Source organism: Hemitrygon akajei, chromosome 10 (genome assembly GCF_048418815.1).
Source record: "Hemitrygon akajei chromosome 10, sHemAka1.3, whole genome shotgun sequence".
In the NCBI taxonomy this organism is placed as follows: Eukaryota; Metazoa; Chordata; class Chondrichthyes; order Myliobatiformes; family Dasyatidae; genus Hemitrygon; species Hemitrygon akajei.
Genome location: NC_133133.1, coordinates 26,895,437 through 26,920,135, shown reverse-complemented (window position 1 = coordinate 26,920,135; position 24,699 = coordinate 26,895,437). Strand labels below are relative to the sequence as shown.

Here is a 24,699-nt window from a genome sequence, read left to right as displayed (position 1 = left end):
TCTTCAGTTGATGCTGTTTTTAGATTAGCAATAGTAAATGCAGCAATGCATTCAGATTGGGTCATAATTGAATATTTTTTTGCCCTTTACATTAAAATGTTTTTCAGCCTCCTTCAATTTAAATTTCTCGTCTAGTTAGTCAAAAGTCATTTGTATTCTGAGTTTAAGAGAATACTTCAATTGGTAAAAATCTGGGCATTTATATAGTAAAATATTATTTCCCTTTATGGTTGGAATTTTGTGCATGAGTACGAAATATAAACAGGTTAGGTAATGAGCAGCATAGTTGAATTTAATGTAATGGAACTCGACAAAAGATGATTGCCCCCTATTTCTTGTATTCCTTTGTTTCGGTTTACTATGTTTTGTTAGAAGTTGTGAATATTGGGCAGCAAATGGAATTAAAATGCAAGATCATCTGTGATCATATTGAATAGTGAAGTGAGCTTAATGGCCAAAAGGCCTACTTTTCATTCAATACTTATGCAGCTTATGACTAGTGGTGTGATATTGTTTTACTGTGCTGCAGGCAGGGCACCATTTACTTACCTTGAGTATTACAATCTTAAAACTGACACTAATGAACTTACTGGAAGTAATTCATAAGCAATGTTCATCCACATGAATTTCAAAGGTACATTTAATGTTAGAGAGATGTATACAAAATACATCCTGAAATTCTTTATCTTTGCAACCATCCACGAAAATAGAGGAATGCCCCAAAGAATGAATGACAAAGCCCCTCCCCCAGCTCTCTCCCCTAACAGCAAAGAAAAGCATTGCTTCCCCTCCCCCCCCCCACTGAGCACTCAAGCATGCATCAAAGCATCAGTAAAGACACAGTCTTGCAATACTCCAAAGACTACTCATTCACCTGGTAATTCAACATACCACAGGCTCTCTCTCTTTCTCTCTCTCTCTCTCTCTCTCTCTCTCTCTCCCCCCCTCCCTAATAAGGGAAAAAGAGTTGTCTCCATTTCGCAGCAAGAGGGGAGACAAAACAAACAGCTCGCTGATTTACGATGTTAAAAGTCTGTTGCATCGCTTTTTCTGAGCTCTGTGCCCAAAGAACTCTGGTCTCTGCAGACAACCAGAGACCTTCCATCTCCCACTACACAGAGGCACCGACCTCGATTCCGCCTGCCTACAGAGCCACGAAATCCTGAAATTCTGAAGGTGAGCTAATCTTCCAAGCCGCGTCCTTGGGATATCGAGAAACAGCCAGTTGTGTGAGCCCTGAGAGAGGGTCCCGCGAACCGAAGTCAGCATGTAACTCCAGGTCAGGGTCTTCAAAAGAACCCTGAAAGAGAAAAATAGAGATATTAAAAATAGAAATAGAGCTGTTCCAGAAGATGCAAGCAGAGGAGTCGCCATTAGGCGCCATTGTCTGCTAAGCTCCACCCCAATTTATACCGGTTTGTAGCAATTGACTCTTGAATTCACCAAAGACCTTAAATGAGTTCTTCCCATCTTGTTCAGGAATTCAGTGGTATTGTGCCCCAGTGCAGTGTCTGCCACCTCATTCTGTTCACTGGATTGAGGTGGCACTCAGTTGTCCACAAGCAATGATGAGAGTTATCATCAAGTAATGTTTTGTGTTTCAATCTTGGCATAGTTAATTTCCAGCAAAAAATATTGATGACTTGATTTTCTAATAGAATTAGTCAAGTCGTCCCTTTTTATTGTCATTTCGACCATAAACTGCCAATGCATACACAGTAAAAACAAAACAACGTTCCTCCAGGACCATGGTATGTGTTTTGGCATTTTCAGAATTTTTTCTTTAAGTCTGCGAGTACTGAAATGCCTTGCATCCTTCCTGTAAATAAAGCAATTTTGAAAAAGAAAGATGGGGTCACTGAGACATGGAAGTAAGTTTGTAGTAGGGAGGGAAGGAATAGTGGGAACAACTTGCCTTCATTCTGTGGAGAGATAGATGAGCATTTGAATTGCTAGAGGCCTCAAGGTTTGTCAGAGTTGCTTTTCCTTTGACAACACTTACCTGAAACACTGTGATGTTGAAAGTGTTATAGAAATACAGACTGTTGTTAAAATATTTGTAAGTTAAATTTAATCATTAAATCCTTTTTCAAAAATTGTACTCGCTTGTAAGTATATGACTTAACTGGAAAATAAATTATTCTGAGTGGAGACTACTCTGAGATCAATAAGCACTCAGAGAAAACTGACCTAATTAGGATCGCGATGTATTTATAATTTTGGTTATGCCATGAGTGAAAGATTTGAAACAAATATATAATTTCTAAGTCTTAAGTTTGTTGAAGAATTGAAATATTGAGGGCTGAGCTAAGCCAATTAAGTATAAATTGATTTCATTAGTTGGTAGGATATTATAAATTTAAGTTTATCATGCAAGCATCGGAAAATAGTTATAATTTTTTAGATAGTTGGAATATAGAATTGCAGATTATTGATGAAGTCATTAAATTATTAAAGAAAATTAGTTGCTGCAAGTTATGCATTTGTAAATGGAGAAAAGTTTAATGGTGAGGTGAATGTCTTGGTTCTCTGCTGCAACATTCAATGATTCATTGTCTGCACAGCCGTTACCACTAAAGGCTAGAGATACAAGCTAACATGGTTCTATTTCCTATGGCTTAGCATGCCACATTTACTAAAACTAAATTATCATGAGTCTTGGTGGCCCTAAAGTACTTCCAAGTGATTTCTCCCTAATTATGTTCAGATGTTTTAAATGGAAAATACTAGAAAAAGCGTACATTTCAGAATTTTTAAAAAATGGCACAGTCTTCAGAACAACATTGGATGAGAAACTTTTTTTCACCTAGAAAATTATTTCACTTTAGTTTGGTTCTTGCCCCCTCAATGTACAATTTATCTCTTACTTTCATTACTTCAAAGATTGTTTCAGATATGTCTAAAACTTGAGTTTCATATTTAAATTCAAATTTCTGAATAGAGCTGCAGAACTGTAAAGGTTGATTGAAATATTGCATACTTGGACTGGTGAAAATGTAGTACAGAACATACGGTTTTCAGCTGATTTACTTTAAATGTTCTACATTCATCAATGTTCATATTTTGAATATTACAATGTAGTGACTAAGTATTTTAAAAGTCAAGATTTCCATTAGAAGATCTACTTTGAAATTGACAGTAGTAAAATGCAAGAAATTTATTTTCATTTTATCATAATTGAGTATTGAAGTGCTTGGCGTTCTTATCAAGTACGCAATCAAGCAATTATTTTTTGTTACAGTGGTTACCTGAGGTGGTTGTGCTCGCGTCGTTCAGTTCTCTCATTCTTCTGGGGCAATATAGCTTTAACCATAATTTATTGCCTTGTGCAGATTACTATGCTTCCTGATTTCTTGTATTACTTGGTGAAACTTCAAGATTAGATATGTAAACTTGGAAAATGAATTTGTATTTAATTCAGTAATATCAGATATATATGAAATCTTTTGTACATTTGTATAATTCCAAGATTAAAAAATAATTCTCTTGTGAAATAATCACTCCATGGTGAAATGCAGGAAAGAGGGTTGAGTACTTCACAGTTCTTAATTTCTCATCATTTCAGCATGTGATTAAAACGTTTGACAATTTCACATTTTAGGCAGTGCATTTTACACAAGCAATTGAAAGTTTGAATTATGCATATTGAATTATTGTCAAGTAATTCCAGTGAATTTCTTTGATACTTCAATATTTGTATATTGTGCTGTGTATTTGCTGCTTAAATTGCATTTATTTTTTGTTGCACATTATTGAGAAATTAAAAGTGGCAGAACTTGATTGAATCTGATCTGAAGCAATTACTTTTATAGTCAGAGGTTTTACCCATAAAAAATTGTTTCAGTTCAGCTTGTGTTGAAGATGAGGACTTTGGCACTAATCTTGGCTGCTGCATCGTTTCCAGAAAATTTGTAGAAAGAAATCTGCTCTTTCATCTGTGGGTCAAACTTGCATTCCTGAACTCGTATGGTTGAAAGGGAAGGGAACCATATTTCCATTTTCTTGCACATTTGGCCTTTGTGTAATGGATTCACAAGGAATTTGCACAGATTCACTGATTTTTGAAATGCACAGTATGCTACCTGATGTGTTTAAATGAACCCGAAGCCAAATGGACGATGATTGGGTCAATTGACTGAAGAGTGACAACTAGCATTTGTTGCCCACTGTATGCCATGGATTGGGTTCTAAGCAGCTGATTAGTTGACTTGAAGTGAAAGTATCAGCTTCAGTCTGATGGCCAACTCAGGATTCGGAAAATGCAGAAGACCAGAAGATGCTGCCCATCGTCACACTTTATTACAGTGTAAGTAAAGAAAGCATAAGACAAAGGAAACTCAGCTATTTTGATCTTCAGGTGTACTCTTAAGTAATTAGATCTCTCTCTTGATTTAAGATGCTGCATGCATTAGTGTTCCTAGGTTATCAAGATTATCAGTTAACACTGATGCAGTGGTTAGTTTTGTATTATCATCAGAAACTCATCTTCACACAATTCTAAATGTGGATTCTTTAATTTCACTAATAAATAATGAATTCCTCTGTGCTAGATTTATAGAATTACATTTAATCCTCATTATCCACAAGAGGAGTACGTACTTCTCACAAATGTCAAAAACTGTGGTTGCTACTAAGGCCCTCTATTTTGCACCTAATGAATCCCTAAAACAACTATAAATATGCCTCATAATGTTCTAAAAGTGCTATATTAACAAACATTAATAACACTGTGGCATTAATAAACTTTAAGTACCTGAAGGAAACATTAAAAGTACTGATACAAACAGCGATGGGTTTGAAATCACATGGTATAGTTCTGTAAACCAGGCTGCTTTCTATTCTAGTAGGAACTCCTTGCGTGATTTCAAAACTCATCATGATATTTATATTAATACATGTATCAAGATACATTTGATTGAATGAAAAAGTGAGATTGGCCTTGGGACTGCAAGTGCATCTGGTCAATTAGCAAATCATTTGAGAATCAGTGCAGTGGCAATAATTTTTTTTAAATGTTGACATCTTGGAGCATATCATTGGTGGCTAATAATCTACATTTCGAGTATCACTTCTTGGTTAGCAGTCTGGAATGTTAACTACCGTACCTATTTTCTTTGAAGCAACAGTTGGGATATTTTTTTTTATCACTTTTTTGTTTGATTTCCCCCAAATTAGTTTTGTGTTGCTGGAGCTGTTTCTTCATATTTTTTGAAATACTTTTTTGCAGCATTAAGATTTTTGAACTAAATTATTTTGCATCTTTGAAAAAATCACAGACAAAATGCACAAGTGATTGAAATTGTGATTCAGTGCTAAAAATGAATTTTTTATAATTTGTAATACCACTATTAACAGAAGAAAATGGTCATATGATCTGTCCACTTGAGCTGTTAGAATTGCTAGTGTCTAGAGAAAATTTCTGTGGCTGCTGTCTCATAGAATGCTGTCTTTGAAGGGCCAGCTCAGTGTGTAAGTAGCATATTGGTTTAAGTGTTTCCTTCCTGCACACACAATAAATACCAGTGCAAATATATTGACACCAAAGTTGGGTTTAGTAGTTTTTAGATATAGCCCCACATATGTTAAAGATGTTTCAATAGTTTGTGAGGAATTCTCTTCTTATCAAATAAACAGCAGCAAAACAAAATCCTGTACAGAATTGGATATTTTGTTTCACTGTTGTGTGCAATATAAAAGATGTTCTGTGGAACCACAAGATGAAGGTTCATGATTATTAGCACTGAAAATGCAATATTATTAATCGTTTGAGTGCAGAAGTAGTAACTTAAAGCTGTAAGAGTCTGCAAAGAAATATCATCACACCAAACAGAAATTAGGTGCTCACTGTTAGCAGGGATTATGTGGAATATTGAGCTTGTAGCAGAGAGGGAAAGTATCCTCAGGCTGAAGAAGGTTGATTAAAAACAGGTGCAGAGATAAAAAAAACCTACAGATAATTTATAGCTTGTCTTATAATAAAAGTAGTGAAAGTGATTCTTCCCTGCAGTGAGTAGCTAGCTGTTCAGATTAAAATTCTTTTTAGTGGGGAAAGCAAAGCAAGGGAGTATTGATTAAGTTGATTTGAGTATGAAGAGTGTAACTCTGTAGCTTTACTAAGTGTCATTTTTGGGAAAAATTCAACAGAAAAGAACTGTTGAAGTCTGCTAACCTGCATGGTTGAATAAGCAATATCTCCCCAGCATTAAGCATAAAACTCTAGCACTAGGGATAGATTTTAAAAAGTGGTCCCTTTGATTTCAAAATAATACATTATTATGGTGCCAGATGCATGCAAGAAAGCAGAACTGTTGCTATTTATACTTGATAGAAACGTGCAGAAGCCAACTGAAGAATGATGTTAAGATGTGAAGGTAGACAGACTTTAAGAATGTAATTTAGCTGGCCTCACCATTTAAACTATTAATGAATTTTTAAAAAGAGCATTAACACAAATAACAGTGATTGTTTTATATTGGAGGACTCAATGATACTGCTAATGTAGCTTCATCCTTAGTGATCTTTCAGGAATAATATATTCTGGAATGCTTGCAAAGGACTGGAAAATAGCAAATGTCACTCCACCTTTCAAGAAGAGGGGAAGGCAGAAGATAGAAAATTACAGGCAATTAGCCTAATTTCAATGATTCACAAAATGTTAAGAGTCCATCATTAAGGACGAAGTTTCGGGGTGCTTGGAGGCACATGTCGAAATAGGCTATATGAGCTTGGTTTCCTTAAAGAGAAACCTTACTTGACCAATCTGTTGGAATTCTTTGAGAAAATCCAGGCAGGATAGACAGAGTCACTGGATGTGGTTTACACGGTTTTTGATAATGTGCCATACATGAAATCGAAAATGTGCAGGATTCCTTAAAGGTTAACTTGCAGGTTGAGTTGATAGTGAGGAAGGCAAATGCAGTGTTAGCATTCATTTCAATGGGACTAGAATATAAAAGCAAAGATGTACAGAAATGCTGGGTTTTTATAAGGCATTGGTCAGACTACATTCGAGGTGTTGTGATCACTTTTGGGCCCCATTTAAGAAAGGATATATTGGCATTGGAAGAGAAGGTCCTGAGAAGCTTTATGAGAATTATCATGGGAATGAAAGGGTTAATATTTGAGGAATGTTTGATGGTTCTGAGCCTGTGCTCACTGGAATTTAAAGTATGATGTGGGGTGGCGGTGGGATCTCATTGAAATCAGAATGGAGAGGATGTTTCTGATAGTGGGATCAGAGGGCACAGTTTTAGAATAGAAGAGCATCCCCTCAGAACAGAGATGAGGGGGACTTTCTTTAGCCAGATATTTAAAGTTGAGGTTGATAGATTATTATTAGAAAGGGTGACACATTTTACAGGGAGTAGGCTGAAGAATGGGGTTGAGGGAAAATAAATCAGCTGTGATTGAATGGTAGAGCAGATTCAATGGGTTGAAAGGCCTAAACCTTTCCTCTGTCATAGTTTTATGGTTTCTTCCCAATCGTCGTGTGTTGGAAGGTTAATTTGCCATTAAATTGAGTTGATAGGAATGTATGGAGAACATAATGGGATTGGTGTAGGGTTTTGTGTAAATGGATGCTTGATGGTCCGTGTGGAAATGGTGGACCAATGCAACTACAGGTTATAACTGTATAATGCTAGCAATAGATTTGTAGTTAGAAATACCGCAGTATTTATCATACTCAAATCGTATAACACATTTACACAAAAGCATGTATGAGTGATTTGAAGGTTTAATGAAGCACGTTAATGCATGAAGTGCATTATTTGCTAGAGCTTTGACTCCCTCTTGAGGCTATTTAAAGACACTGCATGAGGAAAGATTGAACTGTTTTCTTAATCAATTTTGATTTGTATTGTGACAGTACCTGCGTTGTCTTAAGTTTATTTTTAGATTTAAGCTTTTTTAAAAAACTATTCTCTTTTGTGTAATTTGTTCTTTGGACTGGAATGTGAACACTGCTAATTTAAGAACAAGGTTAGGGCACTTGGCCAAATTCTTCTCCTATGCTTTATGGCCTGATGGTCTTGGTTATTTGGCTATATTCCACTATGTAATAAAATGATGGTAGGTGTGATTGTAACTTATCCACCACATTCACCCTGTGATCTTTCTTCTACCACTTTGATTCTGAAATATCAATTACTGCTCAAAAAAGAACTAAGAATCTGCATCTGCCATCCTTTCAGGAAAAATCCAAAGATTTATAATACTTATGTTTGGGGGTGGGGTTATTTTTATGTCTTAAATAGGTAAACATTTATTTTCTGTTTTAAACAGTGACCACTGTCTAGATTCTCCCACAAGAAAGCATCTTGTCCATATCTTCTTGCCAAGAGCCATTAGGATTTTGTTTCAGTCAAGTTCTCTATCATTCTTATAAATCCCAGTGGATACATATCCAACCTTTCCTCATAAACCATCTAGCACATTCCAGGTGTTAGTCCAGTAGACCTTGTTCTGAACTTCTAATGCCAAAACATTGTTCTGTAAATAAGGAGACTAACAATGTGTGTAGTACTACAGGTGTGGTCTCATCTGTGTTCCACGTAACAGGAGAAAATCCTCCCTATTTCTGAATTCAATTCCCCTAGCATAATATTGTTAACTTTCCTGATTACTTGCTGGACCTGCCTGATAACCTTTCATAACTCGTGCACTGAGGCATTGAGAAACCTCTATCTCAGTTCTGCAATTTATTATTGTCTAGATAAACTAGATAGAAATAGAACGTTTTTAAGTTAGGATTATTTGCAATATCGTTTTGCAGTGTAAAAAAAACCTCAGTTCGAAGTACTCTGCCCTTTCAGTTAAGCTGTTAAGATTTAAGTACATAACCATTGCCTGTGTTTTCGTGCATTCCTGGCAGAACTGCATTCCTTGAACTGTTTTATTAATGTTGGAACATATTAAAGATCCCTTAACACTTGAGGTAGTAAAAAATTTCTTGACCACCTTTTTTTGTTTCTGGGCCCTCACAAATTATAAATTGGCCAGTGATTCTATTTATTGGTTGTGAGATATTGCTTTTCATAAATACATTGCTGTATTTGCTTGCACTTTAAAAAAAAGTGTACAGTATTGGTTGTGTAGTTTTTCAGGGTAACTTGAGCATCCAGCAAACTGCTTGATAAGTTCATTCATGCATTTTTCTTGCCTTTTCTTTTTCCTGTTACTGGCACTACCTCCCATTTGCATCCACCTTTTTAGTGTTTGGTTTCTAGGGTATATTTTTTTCAATTTATAGATAATTTATTCGTGCTTCATTGAATTTAAAAAAAAATGAGAATAGTGAATTGATCAAATTCTAAACTAATTGTGTAACTGTGAGCACTGGTAAAATATTGTCAGTCAAATGTGCCTTGAATGAAGCTGGAAAAGGAAATGACAAGGACGAGAGTGGAATTGCACTGTTTAGAAATAAACAGGAATGTTCTTTCTTTAATTTTGTTTATTCTAAATTAGTTAATGTAAATGTTTGATTTTGATTATATCAAAGTATTTTACATGCAACAATGTAGTGTTTACAAAATGGATAATTATTTTGGTGAAATTTTGATAACTTCATGTAAGTCATGAAACCTAAGTACCCTGAAGAACGTTTTCTCATTTTGATTTTGGATCTTATGGTATCAGGCGCTGCTGGGTAATACTTAATGACTGTTACTTTTTCTTGAGTTAAACAAGAATTATTACTGATTAGTATAAATGTGTTTGAATTTGTCTAACATTTAAATCTATACTCTGTTCAAATTATTGCTTGCATTTACCACAGCCCCCATTCCTGATCTAAAATTTTAAATTTACGAAAATTAATTATGTGATTTAATGTGAATCTTTACACATAAAATAATCTAGTTACAAAGAACTGTTTAAATGGTACTGTTAATGTAGGTTTCAGTGTAATATCTTCAACCTTTTCCCCCCTCTTTTGGCAGAATTGCCAAGAAGATGCTATTGGCAGAAATAAATGCAAATTTATCATCTAATGATGATAAATCTTCAGAGGAAGAATCTGAAGAAGAGAAGAAATCTGACCAAAGGAATGAACAAGATGACGAAGAAAATGGTAAGCAAAAGAAATGATCAAGAATTGTACTAAATATTCACTCAGTCCTACACGTGTTATTTGTCCCACTTTCTCAGTGTTTTTGCATTAATAATAAGCTTTTCAAGGTAAAATATCAAAATGCTGTATTTACATTGAGTCCTGCATTTGACAACACAAGTTAGCAGTGGTACGTACAAAAAAAATTTTTAAGTACCTTTCAGGAATTCCTAAAATGTCTTGCAGCTTTTAAATTGTAAAAATCTGTGTTTAATTTTGGCACAACAAATTACACAAAATTCTCAAGCTAATTCTCAAGAAAATTGATCTGTTATAATTAATCAGTAGCAGTTATTTGTGATACAAGGCAAATCAAGTCAAGTCAAGTCACTTTTTATTGTCATTTCGACCATAACACAGTGAAAACTAGACAACATTTTTCAGGACCATGGTACTACATGAAAGAGTACAAAACAGTACTGTTTCTCATTTCAGCAATTCTATAAGGTGGTCTATAATCCTAATTGTATCCTCCAGTTTGTACGTTCGTAATTTCCAGCAGTTGAGCAGTTCCTCAGCACTGTATTGAAGCATCTATCTGAAAAGGATTTTTTCTTTTGGAACGGCTCATGAATCTGCAACTCGCTGAGTTACAGACCAGTGTGCATGTTTTTTTGAAAGTATTTTTTAAAAATAGGCTATTTTAATTGGGCAGGATATTTTGACATTTCAGTGACCTTTGATTTAAAGTTTAAAAGGTTTAAGATTAACATCAAATTAAATATGGGCTTGCATTTTTTAGAATTAAAACCACAAATTAAAATTTGCCTATGACTTTTAGAAAGAGTTAAAATTTGAACTAAATAAGCAGCATCTTACTAAGAGGCATTTGGATAAGTATGTGGAGAAGGGCTTGGAGCATTATGGGCTGTATCTGGGCAACTGGGACTAGCAGAGAGGATGCTATGGTCAGCACAGATCAGTTGCGAGGAAGAGCCAATTTCCATGCTGAATTACGCTTCGACTATATGACTTTTGATTTTTGTCTCTTTCTGCTTTTTATTTTCTTTTTAGGTTTATAATTACCGTAAAATGTCTTTACTTGAGAATTTTCTTTTGAACCTTGCTTACATAGTTGAATGGACTAAAATGTAGAAAATTAAAGAGTTACTATTTGACTCCCTGGATCACAATCAAAACACGAACAACAGTCTTCCATTTGACTTAATTTTAAACAAAATAATAACTATCTAAAACTGAAATGAATAACTTAAACCCAAAATGATGCTTTTGAGTAACATACACAAACTGCTGGGGGAACTCAGCAGGTCATGCATCATCAATGAAAAAGAATACAGTCGATGTTTCAGGCCGAAATGTCATCTGTATTCTTTTTCATTGATGCTGCCTGGCCTGCTGAACTACGCCAGTATTTTGTGTGTGTTGCTCGGATTTCCAGCATCTGCAGATTCTCTTGTTTGTGACTTTTGAGTAACATCTAATTTTCAATTTGTCCTTAATTAAACTAGATGAGGAGGAAGCTGAAGCTGACTCGGATTCAGATTCTGACTTTGAAATGACAAAGAAGCCACGTTATAGGCATCGGCTCTTGAGGCATAAACTCTCAATGAGTGATGGTGAATCTGGAAATGAAAAGAAAGTCAAAGTCAAAGATGGAGCAAAGGAGGGCACGCGCAAGAACAGAAGGAAAGGTAAATGGATGATATTTTGTGTAGATTATAAACGTTGTGATCATGGTGTTTTAGGAAGAATCCTTGAATGCACTGTAATACATTGATTTACTGCCTTTGAATTGATCTTGGTATTTAGTATGATTCCTATTGGGAATCTCTACATCTAATTCTTTCTTGCTAAATGATAAATTTTATGATCTCATATACTTTTACTTTTAGTAAGTAGTAATGAAGGTACTACTGAAGAAGAGAGTGACTCTGATTTTCAGGAATCTCAATGTAGTGAAGAGGAAAGTGATTCTGATGATAAACGGAAACGTCCAAGGACAAGGTAGGTGATCTCTTTTTCAATAAATTAATGTATTTGCCTAAGCAAAAAGTTTTTTTGCAATGAATTGTACAGACCTTTCCTTTGGGTGACTGTGTCATAGTGTTTCACTGACCATCAAGCCATGTAATCTTAGGTTTGATACTAGGTCTTTGTTGCTTTCAGTCAGACTGCCAGTAAAGTGCAGCTGTTCCTGCACTAGAAAGGGAAATTTTCTTTAACCCATTGCAACATTGTCTCCACCTTCTGACTCCTGCTGTATGGGGCACATGCTATGATTCCAATCAATGCTTTCACCACAAAGCAATTCATAGTGCAGAAAAAGTCAAGCAAGGATACACCATTGCTCCAAACCTCTAATTTCTTGCTGCAGTATTGCATAACACTTCTAATACACCTCCCAAACGTGTAGGATTAATCTAGACAACTATCCAACCCTGCTCAATTAATGTAATTTCCACTCTAGATGTAAGGTCACTTCACCCTCAGTTTATTAAGGTACAGTATACAGACTTTAAGAGTCCTTGCACTTCATTAGTTCCAAGTCACCACAAACTTGTTCCTGGAGCTGGAGGAATTTTCAAGCACTGGCAAAACTAAGTGCCTCTGTTGCTTCACTTGACTTAGATAACACTGTCCCTTGACAAACAAGATTCTGGAAAATGAGGACAACTTTCCCTGTGTCAGGAACTGCATTTCAGTGAAGGCAGATACTGCTAAAGCTCACCAACACATACTCAACTATCTGAGGGAGAAGTGTTTTAAAGATCAAGACCTTTAAAACAGTCACCAGTGGAATCAGTGGAAGCTTTAGTATACAGGCAACGGTTGTTTTGCTACTTCTCCCCTACTCCACCCCCCTGTTAAGTACTCCATTATTAGGCCTTATTTGTGTGAACCACAATAGACTCCAAAGGCGAGATCTCAACTCAACATCTATCATGTTAGAAGGTTGCAGTGAGGAAGCAAATTGGAGGATGTTCTCAAAGGTGATTTATTTATGGATAACTGTTTTATGTCTTTTGAACAGTTATCTAATAAATACAGTTTGCCTAGATCGCACTTTTTTAGATATCTACAGATTAGAAATTTTTTTAATGTTATTTTTCCTGCCTTTCCGATGTCATATCAAGCTGAAATTACAGAAAAAATTTTAAGTTTAAATCCTTTACAAAACAGTGTAATAGCAACTATCTACGATTTGATCATGAAAATCCCTTCAGGTGTATCTGAGAAAATAAAGAATGAATGGGAATGAGAAATTAAAGTAAGTGTATCCATAGAAGAATGGGAAAAAATTCTTAAATTAGTTGATACTTCTTCAATGTGTGCTAGACATATTTTAATACAATTTAAAGTAGTTCATAGAATATATATGTCAAAAGACAAACTAGCCCACTTTTATTCCCATCTAAATTCTATGTGTGACAGATGTAACTCTGACGATGCTTCTTTAACCCGTATGCTTTGGTCCTGCCCTCTTTTGAAAAAATATTGGAAAGACATCTTTGATAGTTTCAACAGTTTTACATATTGATTTACAACTCCATCCTATTACTGCAATTTTTGGATTACCAATGATTGATTCTAGTTATTTATCATCTTCAGCCTGCTGTTTGATAGCATTTGTTACGCTAATGGCCAGAAGATCCATTTTATTTGAATGAAAAGATTTTGATCCCCCTGCTACACTTCAGTAGTTTTCTCAAACTATAGCTTGTTTAAACCTAGAAAAAATAAGGAGTGGCACGGTTAATTCCTCGATTAAGTTCGAGGAAATTTGGGAGTCTTTTATTCAATATTTCCATACATATGACTTCAGTTGATTTTTTTTCTTTTTTGGATCCTTTTTCCTAATACTTAACAATTTATGGAAGGAGGAACAGAGTCAAGGACAGAATAATTATAATAAATTATGGCAGCCCAGTTTTTTTGTTTTGTTTTCTGTTTAGGGGATTTTTGTTTGGTTTTTTTTCTCTTGAACAAATCTTTTGAACTTTTTCCTGTTTCAATTATCAAGAGATTGGGTGGACATGTCTGGATATGATATTTGGAACTTATGTTCGTATGTGTTATAGCTATTATTGTCATCCTGTTCTCATGGTATTATTATTGATATGTTCATTTAACTGATTATAATGCAATAAAAAGATTTGAAAAGAAAGAAAGGTTCCTTGGAGTGGTGTGCGGGTGGGGGAGGGGCGGGGGAGATATTTAACTTGGATAATCTAGCTGGTGACAGCTTGAAGAGAACATTGAGAAGTTTAGTGAACTTACCCTCTTGCCCTTTGTTTCGCTTTTCAACTTCCTGTTATTGAATTGAATGTCAAATAATATTTTGAAGCATGATGTTATTTTTGGTCTTTGAGGTACTTGTCCATTAACCCTTTCTCAATTTTCTTTACCTCATGCAGATCTGAGTTCTTATGTAGGTTTGTCATGAGGGAAATCCGTAGTTTGTTGCTTAGCAGAAAAAATGCATCACCAAGTTGAAGGTTTGAACAAAATTAAATGCATTGTTTTCCACCCTTTTTCAGAGCATCGAAAAAAGAGGCAGAGGAAAGCCAGCGCAGCTACTTGCTGAAAAAGAAAAGAAGGCGAATTAAAGTTCAGGAAAACTCATCAAGTGAAAAGGTAATTGCATAGGTGCTAATTGTGAAGTGAGACGACGTGAGTTTTTCTGTACTGGTTGTTTGTATGATATGAACATTTTCTACTATTGGAGTATTTAAATCTGCATTTAACCCACAGTACTGCAATCAATATGTTGGAAGAATTATTGGTAACGAGAAAACCTGCAGTTGCTGGAAATCCAAGCAATGCAGAGAATTATTGTTACTTCATTTGCATCATCTTATGAGAACTAGCATACTAGCTGGACAAATTACTGGTTACAGCTTTGACAGTTACTTATTTTAGAACATTCTAGGCTGTTCAAAAAAATTACCGTAGATTCCGGATTTTAAGCCGCTACTTTTTTCCCACATTTTGAACAGCTTTGAACTTTGCGGCCAATAATCCGGAGCGGCTAATGCATTTTTTTTTTCATGCCGCCTCGTAAACATTTTGCCTCGTAACAGTAGACCAATAAAATTGATGAGTAGTTCACAGAGGTCCAATGAAATTGTACGATAAATCAAGCGCACTTTCACAATTAAATTATTGTAAATCAGTCATTTGTACTCACCCTCATCAACATGGAAAACACTCGAAGCATTGTGCTACCTACCCTCTTAGTTTAAACTATATTTGTTTTCTGTACTACATCGCGGGATGCTATGACGACACACCCGGTTTCGCCGCGTCTTGTGGGAAAATGCCGTTTGCGATGAAACGGAAAGGAGGGGGTCGAGCGGCGGAGCGGCTTTGGATCTGAGCGAAATCTGCTTTTAAATGCCGTTTGCGATGAAACGGAAAGGAGGGGGGGAGCGGATTCCGCGAGCGGCTTTGGATCCGAGCGAACTCTGCTTTTAAGTTAAAGGTATCAATAACTTTTCCTGGTAGGCTGCAGTATATATATTTTTTACCAGTCGTTAGGAGATATTGGAATGTTGTTCAGTAAAGAAGTATACGCAACGTATATTTAAAAGTAGCCGCGTACGGGCACGGTTCGAAAAAAAGCATTTGCAATATGTATTTGTTTTTGTTACCATATGGATTTAATTAAAAGTTAAAAAAATCCTCACGTGTAATATCTTTCTGTGTAAATATCTCATATTACAACGTGGGACACCTGCGGCCGAAAATCCGGTGCGGCCTAAAATCCGGTGCGGCCTTTACATTTAAAAAAATGATTTTATTTCTAAAATTAGTGCCAGCGGCTAAAAATCAGGTGCGCTCTGTAGTCCGGAATCTACGGTAAGTGTGCATTGAAATACTGTGCAAGTGGCATTATTGACTTTCTATAATGTATTTTTTTAGGCATTTCCTAATATTCGGCTCAGTGACAAAAAATTTTATAATACGGCCACTCAATTTGTCAACATGGTTGGAGAGAAACCATATGTAAATATCAGAGTTCTAGTGGCTTGGTTACTTTACATTCTGGTACTTGTGTTAAACAGTCTTAACAACCTGCTGTCCAGAGAAGGAAAAAGGAATGAAGTATTTAAAGCCTCTGCTGCCATTCATGGGTAATCCTACATTCCATGTTTCCTTACAACATTTAAGCCCAGGCTATACTTCTAGGGGCAGTTTGCAATTGCAGTTAATATTTTTTTTGGGGCGGGGGGGGGAAGTATGTGGAAAGAAGCCAGAGTAAGCCCATGCAGTCACAAGGCGATCTGGACTCCACAAGACAGCGTCATGAATGAACACAGGTCACTGGAGCCATGAAGCAACAGCTCCAGTAGTACAGCATCTTGTAAAATCTCATTTGTAGTACTAGATTCATTAAAGATTTTTGTCAACAAATGTGTCTACCTCTGCAATATTTGCTGACCTGGCCTCTTACCTATTGGTTGATAGCAAATTCCACAAGTTTACCATCTGATTAATTTTTCACTTAAATCCTAAATATTTTGCTTTGCACCCAGACAATTTCTCCTGACTGTGGAACACCCAGTCAGAGAAGCATTGTTCCTAACAGCAGCCTGTCAAGCCATGTCAGAATTTTGTATATTTAACTGAAATCTCCTCCTTATTTTCAAACTGTAATGAAAGCAGGACTAGTTGACCCAATCTCTCCATTTCAGGAATCAATCTTGTTAAGTTTCATTCCCTCTGACTTTTTTTTTAGGTAAGGAGTCCAGAACTGAGCACTATTCCAGGTGTGGTCTCAATAGGGCCCTAAAAATACGGTGTGAACGTTATTCTTTTAGTGTCCCGTCCTCCAAGGAAAGCAAACTTAGCCCATCAATTTCTTGCAGCTGAAGTGCACTATATTGGACATTGTTATAGTGACATAAAAATTGCTGTAAATACACAACAGATCAGACTACAAATGTGGGAAAAGAAACAATAGTTAATGTTTTGAGTTTTTGATATTCATCTATGACCTGATAAGTATTAAAATAATTTGCTTTGATGGATAAGTATATAAAAAAAAACTATAAGGACATGGATAGGTTGTCCTTGTAAGAAGACTGAGCTTCATATACATGTGGGAGTGACCTCATAGGCCCATCTAGTCTTTAACACCCAAGATGCCTCCCTGAGCTAATTCCTGCATTTGGCACACATCACTCTAAATCTTTACTATCCATGCGCTTCCCTGAGTTTCTTATAAATATTGTAATTGTACCCTTCCTCCTCTGGAAGCTTGTTCCATAGACTTACAATTCTGAGTGGGGAAAATGTTGCCCACTCAGGTCCCTTTCAAACCTTTCCTTTCTCATCTTAAATACATGCCCCTCATAATTTTAAAAACTCTGAAGGTGACGTTTTAGCTTTCATTTCAGGAGTATCAGACCCATCCTATCCATTGTCACTCAAGCCCTCCAGTCCAGCCAACATTCTTGTGAACACAAACACAAGAAATTCTGCAGGTGCTGGAAATCTAGAGCAACACACATAATGTTGGAAGAACTCAGCAAGTCAGGTAGCAAATATGGAGAATAAACAGTTGAGTTTCAGCCTGATAACCTTGATACAGGAGTCCTTTTTTTAACATCCTCTAATTCAGAATCCGAATCAGGTTTATTATCACTGGCATGTGACGTGAAATTTGTTAACTTAGCAGCAGCAGTTCAATGCAATACATAATCTAGCAGAGAGAGAAAAAAAAATAAACTAAAATGTAATAAGTAAATCAATTAGTCTTTTGAGTAGATCTTTTAAAAAATATGCAAAAACAGAAATATTGTATATTTAAAAAGCTTCCAAAGTGTCCAAAGCTTCAATGCCCATTTAGGAATCAGCTGGCAGAGGGGAAGAAGTTGTTCCTGAATCACTGAGTGCGTGCCTTCAGGTTTCTTTGTCTCCTACCTGATGGTAACTGTGAGAAAAGGGCATACCCTGGGTGCTGGTGGTCTTTAATAATGGATGGTGCCTTTCTGAGACTCCGCTCCCTGAAGATGTCCTGGGTACTTTGTAGGCTACTGCCCAGGATGGAGCTGACTGCAGCTTCTTTCGGTCCTGTGCAGCAGCCCCCCATACCAGACAGTGACGCAGCCTGTCAGAATGCTCTCCACGGTACAACTACAGAAAATTTTGAGTGTATTTGTTGACATGCCAAATCTCTTCAAACTCCTAATAAAGTATAGCCACTGTCTTGCCTCCTTTATGACTACTTCAATATGTTGGGACCAAGTTAGATCCTCAGAGATCTTGACACCCAGGAACTTGAAGCTGCTTACTCTCTCCACTTCTGATCTCTACGAGGATTGGTGTGTGTTCCTTCGTCTTACCCTTCCTGAAGTCCGCAATTAGCTTTTTCGTCTTACAGACATTGAGTGCCAGGTTGTTACTGAAGCACCATTCCACTAGTTGACATATCTCACTCATGTGCGCCCTCTCATCACCATCTGAGATTCTACCAACAACAGTTGTATCGTCAGCAAACTTGTAGATGGTATTTGAGCTATGCTTAGCCACATAGTCATGTGTATATAGAGAGTAGAGCAGTGGTCTAAGCACACACACCTGAGGTGCGCCAGTGTTGATCGTCAGCAAGGAGAATATGTTATCACCAATCCGCACAGACTGTGGTCTTCCGGTTAGGAAGTCGGTCCAGTTGCAGAGGAAGGTACAGAGGCCCAGGTTCTGCAACATCTCAGACAGGATTGTGGGAATGATAGTATTAAATGCTGAGCTATAGTTGATGAACAGCATCCTGACGTAGGTGTTAGTGTTGTCTAGGTGGTCTAAAGCCATGTGGAAAGCCATTGAGATTGCATCTGCCGTTGACCTATTGTGGTGATAGGCAAATTGCAATGGGTCCAGGTCCTTGCTGAGGCAGGAGTTCAGTCTATTCATAACCAACCTCTCAAAGCATTTCATCACTATCGGTGTGAGTGCTACCGGGTGATAGTCATTAAGGCAGCCCACATTATTCTTCTTAGGCACTGGTATAGTTGTTGCCTTTTTGAAGCAAGTGGGAACTTCTGCCCATGGCAGTGAGAAGTTGAAAATGTCCTTGAATACTCCCGCTAGTTGGTTGGCACAGGTTTTCAGAGCCTTACCAGGTACTCCAATTAGGACCTTCTGCCTTAAAGGGTTCACTCTCTTGTCCAGACAGAGATCACAGGGTCATCAGGTGCAGCAAGGATCTTCACAGGCATAGTTGTGTTCTCCCTTTCAAAGCAGGCATAGAAGGCATTGAGTTCATCTGGTAGTGAAGCATCACTGCCATTCATGCTATTGGGTTTCGCTTTGTAGGAAGTAATGTTTTGCAGTCCCTGCCAGAGTTACCATGCATCTGATATCGCCTCCACCCTCATTTGAAGTTGTCTCTTCGCCTTTGAAATAGCCCTCCGCAAATTATACCTGGTTTTCTGGTACAGGCCTGTGTTGCCAGACTTAAAATGCCACAGATCTAGCCTTCAGCAGATGATGTACCTCCTGGTTCATCCATGGCTTTTGCTTTGGGAATGTACAGTAAGTCCTTGTAGGCACACACTCATCCACACAGGTTTTACTGAAGTTGGTAACAACAATAGCATACTCATCCAGATTCAAAGATGAATCCCTGAATACAGTTCAGTCCACCGATTCAAAGCAGTCCTGTAGGCGCTCCTGTGCATCCCTTGTCCAAACCGTCTTGGTCCTCACTACTGGTGCTGCAGTTTTCAGTCTCTCTAATGGGAGTAGAAGTACAACTGCATGATCAGACTTCCCAAAGTGAGGGCATGGAATAGCTTGGTAGGCATATCCCCTAATCATATCCCTCTTTATCGAGTGACAAGAACTACACATAATAATACAGTCGGCCCTCCTTATCCACGGATTCAACCAACCGCGGATCAGGAAAACCCGGAAGTTCTCTTTCCAGCACTCGTTGTTTGAGCATGTATAGACTTTTTTCTTGTCATTTTTCCCTAAACAATACAGTATTACAACTATTTACATAACATTTATATTGTATTAGGTATTGTAAGTAATCTAGAGATGATTTAAAAGTACAGGCAGTCCCCGGGTTATGAACGAGTTCCGTTCCTGAGTCTGTCTTTAAGTTGGGTTTGAAGTCGGGACAGGTACATCGGTATTATGTAGCCTCAGTTAGTAAAACATTTGTCTTAGTATATAGTATATATTTTACCTTTCTATGCATATAAAACACTTAGGAGGCACATGTATTTCAATAATTAAACCACTGCATTGCTTAGTAATAATTGTAGCTTTCATTGGGGCAGGGCCTTTCAAATGCTCCATTAAAATTGTTCCAATCGTTGACCAACTGTAGTTTAATGCTTTTCCAATTACCAATGGTGTTTCACCTCTTTCCGATGGCTTTATTACTTCCACTTTATTTTCAATCGTGATTATTTTCGTGAACAGAAACCCTGCGATTCAGAGCTGCGCCAGGTCCTAAAGTCCACCTCACTGATACATGTTAAATACGGTCCGGTGTTCCACCGGGTCCTAAAGACCACCGCATTGAGACAGGTTAAATAAGGGACTTGAGCATACACATTTTTTGGTATCCGCGGGGGGTCTCGGAACCAATCCCCCGCGGATGAGGAGGGTCGACTGTACTGAACTTGCTCTCACCATTGTAACATGACTTCCCAGATCCTGTACTCAGTCCCTGGCCAATAAAGTCAAACATGCCATAAACCATAATCCTGTCTACCTATGTTGCCATGTTCAGAATTGTTTTCTTACAGAATTAGGTTGCTTTGTTCAGCAACGCTCCCCAAGTCCCTGCCATCCTCTGTGTATGATCTGTCTGAGTTAAATTCCATCTGCCATTCTTTTACCACCATCCCAGATGATCTATATCTTGTTTTGACCTTAGATGACCTCTCTTTGTCCACTGCGTCATTATTTTGGTGTCATCTGCAAATTTACTAATCATGCCACCTGTATTCTCATCAAGATGGTTAATATATAAATTCAAACAACAGAGAAGTTATTTGTATTCTCTTCTTTTTAAAAAAAGCCTGGGATTTGTTTAGTTGCTTTCTATTTCTTTATTTCTAATTGTGAATTAGACCATGAAATAAAGGAGAAAGTTAGGCCATTTGGTCCATAGAGTGTGCTCCAAACTCTAAATTCCCTTATTTCTGACTCTTAAGAGACTCAAGCTAGTCTTTTTCTTTTACCATATTTATAAAAGCTTTTATAATCTACTTTTATTTACTAATAGACTCCATTTTTGATATTTAATCAGTCTATTGGTCTTGCTGCTAAATTCTAAACTGCCCCAACTCTTTCTATTTTTTTGGCAACTTTAGATCCTCACTTTATCTAATGCTATCCTTAGCTACTACTGTCTGACTTTTGTTTTTGAACCAGAAAGTAACATAACACCTGTTGTGCTCCCTACTTTGGTTGGCATTACCTATTCTTTGAAAAACATGAACTCCCAATCTTATCATAGGAACCTCAGTAGTTTCCCTGTTAGATTCAGAGCTGTTGTTTCCGATTAGACAGCCTCATTTGGAAATTTAATGTCAAATTCTATTGTTTTTGGTTGCTTTTCCCTAGAGATCCTGCATGAACAGATTATTAACTTATCCCTGTTCATTAATATGCTTGCCCATAAAAATCTCAGATCTACTGTAGGAATATGTGTTCTGCGTTATTATTTTTAGTTTGATTTGAACAGTCTTTACAAACTCTAGGATCACCTATGATTACTGTAACGCTTTTTATATGCATACTTGTTTGATGACATTCCCTACATTGTCTCTACTGTTTAGACCAACTACTATCAGTAATTTTTATCCTATTAGGTCTTCTTTGTTCCACTGAGATCTAGACTTTCTATCCTTCCTCACCAAAATCTCATGCTTGGGACTTAGCAAAATATTACTCTGTAGAACAGGTCTGTGTTAGCAATAACCTGGATATTTACTCATTTTTAATTTAACTGCTCCACTACTGGCAGGTGTGTTGTAGCTGTGAAAGCAACTTCTGATATTACCCCTCCCCATTCTCTTATACCTCACACCCACCCTCTCTTCTTCTGAATGCTCCTTATCATCATTCTTTCATCAGCTTTTTGTCATGTCTGATCATGGGATTGGGATCAGTTTTGTTTTGCATGTTAACACTTCTTTGGATCACTTTTGGATTTTGTTCTGTTGATGAAACTTTTTAATGTTTTAGTAATACCTCCCCTTGAACATTTTTTTTAAAAAAGCAAATGGAAAACAGTCAACACATAATGAAGTTGTTTCTCTTGTAATTGTATGTGTCTTTCTTTTATCTACAATAAATCATAGAATTGGATTGTACTATCAGACCAAATAACATTTGTTTTATTTTGCAGAGCAACTCAGAATCTGGTGATAAAAGTAATAGTGATGATGAAGAAAATGAAGATGATATAAAATCCCCTGCAAAAGGTCGGAAGAAGATAAGGAAGATTTTGAAAGATGTCAATTTGCGAACGGAGACTCAAAATGCCTTAAAAGAAGAGGAAGATAGAAGAAAGCGCATTGCTGATAGAGAAAAAGAGAGGGAGAGGTTGAGAGAGGTATTGCAATATAAATTAATTTCTTATACACATTGTTAGAGTTATAGAACACTACAGCACAGAAGCAAGCCCTTTGGCCCATCTAATCTGTGCTGAACCATTAATCTGCCTACTTGCATCGACCTGCACTGGGATAATAGCCCCCATAAACCTCTCATCCATGTACCCATCCAACTTCTCTTAAATTTCGATATCAACTTCATCCACCACTTACGCTGGCAGCTCATTCCACACCCTCACTACCTCTGAGTGAAGAAGTTTCTCCTCCCCCTCATGTTTCACCCAGCTTCAGTGGAAAAAGTCGCCTTGCATTTGCCCTATCTATAACCTCATAATTTTGTATACCTCTGTCAAATCTCCCCTCAGTTTTCTGCATTCCAAGGAATAAAGTCCTAACCTATTCAATCTTTCCTTATAACTCAGCTCCTCCAGATCTGGCATCATCCTTGGAGATGACCAACCCTGGTTGGTCCTCCCTAAGTACAACACCTCACACTTGTCAGAGTTAAGTTTCATCTGCCATTTTTCAGTCCCTTTTTTCAGCTGGTGCAGATCCTGCTGCAAGCTGTGGATAGTTCTTCCCATTATCCACTACACACCCAATCTTGCTGTCATCCACAATTTTGCTGATCCAATTTGCCACATTATTATCCAGATTGCTAATATAGATAGCAAGCAACAACAGACCCAGCTCTGATCCCAGTGACACACCACTAATCACAGGCCTCCAGTCAGAGAGCCAACCTTCTACAACCACTGTCGGGCTTCTTCCATAAAGCTGGTGTCTAATCCATTTTACTACCTCATTTCAAATACCATGTGACTGAACCTTTGTTAGTCTGATTTGTTAGAAGTCATCATTGGCATTTGTGTGGCATGAATTTAACTGCCTCACATCAGCCCAGTCTTGTATTTAATTTAGTATTAAATGTGGGCTCAGACTTTGTCCTTACAGAGAAAGGTGCAAATAGAGCTGAGTGCTCCAGAATGCAGTGAACCTTCTGGACTTTGAATGGACAGATGATCATTGAAGAGTGTAAAACAATGTTGGAAAAACTCAGTTGGTCAAATAGCATCTGTGGAGCCAAAAGCTGTATGTTGATGTTACAAATCAAGTCCCTGTATCAGGACAATGAGGGAAGATTGCATTATATAGCAGTATAAGTGTGAGGTTTGAAGGAGGCTGGTATGTGATATAACCAGATAGGGAGGGAATGATTAGCAGATGCAATTGGTTTGGCAGGGAGGACGGTCTTTGATGAAGCAGCTGGGAATATTTTAGGGTACCACCTACCTGAGAAAGTCCTGCGACATTGTTCTGGGATTAAGTTTGCCCTTCAACAGCCAAACTAAGGGACAGTGGGCAGTTTCCATCAGCTTCAGTTTTATTGGGACTCCTTGATACCAGGCTCATTTATGTGCTATTTTAAGTCCACCTTGGCTCTGGATTTCAGTTCTGTGGCCCAGGTTAGGAATTTGAAGCCGAGGATTTGGTATTTTTTCTGCTTTTTATGGGCAGGATATAACTGTTTACACAGTGAATGACAGTGTTTTGTCTGAACAGTAGCAGTTTGCCCAGTTAAAAATATTACCTATGAATATTTATGGATCTTATCTTTCATTTACTTCTGCCTGAAATTTATTTCCTAGCTCGCTGTTTATGCAATGGTCACTTCATTGATGCAAACTGCTGTTAAATATAGCTACAGTAAATTGCTTGTTTAATGGCTTTACCTGACACAGTTTGTGAAACATTCAGTTGATGAGAATTGCCAAATTTATTATTAATGCACATTGTATAAATTAAAAATATTCTCCAAATTTTAAAATTCACAGCAGGTAGAAGTATTGGAAGGTGCATCACCTATACAGTGTCCAATAACCACTAAACTGATCCTTGATGAAGATAAGGAGACAAAAGAATGCCTTGTCCAAGTCCATAGAAATTTGGTGCGAAAACTGAAACCCCATCAAGTGGACGGTGAGTATATTTATTTGTCAATGATAGTTGTTTTGGAATGTTTTATATGTTGATCTAACATCT

At 37.2% G+C, this 24,699-nt stretch overlaps 1 protein-coding gene across 7 annotated transcripts in view; it reads left to right on the top strand.

Moving 5' to 3' along the window:
• The window catches only part of atrx (ATRX chromatin remodeler), a 196,316-nt gene that overhangs the window by 66,780 nt on the left and 104,837 nt on the right, over positions 1-24,699 (top strand). For all 7 annotated transcript variants that reach the window (XM_073057943.1, XM_073057939.1, XM_073057942.1 and 4 more), the window contains 6 exons: positions 9,942-10,072; positions 11,581-11,763; positions 11,965-12,076; positions 14,611-14,707; positions 22,449-22,655; positions 24,492-24,636. In XM_073057943.1, coding sequence (XP_072914044.1) covers positions 9,942-10,072; positions 11,581-11,763; positions 11,965-12,076; positions 14,611-14,707; positions 22,449-22,655; positions 24,492-24,636 — 875 coding nt within the window. The remainder of the gene's footprint in view (positions 1-9,941; positions 10,073-11,580; positions 11,764-11,964; positions 12,077-14,610; positions 14,708-22,448; positions 22,656-24,491; positions 24,637-24,699) is intronic.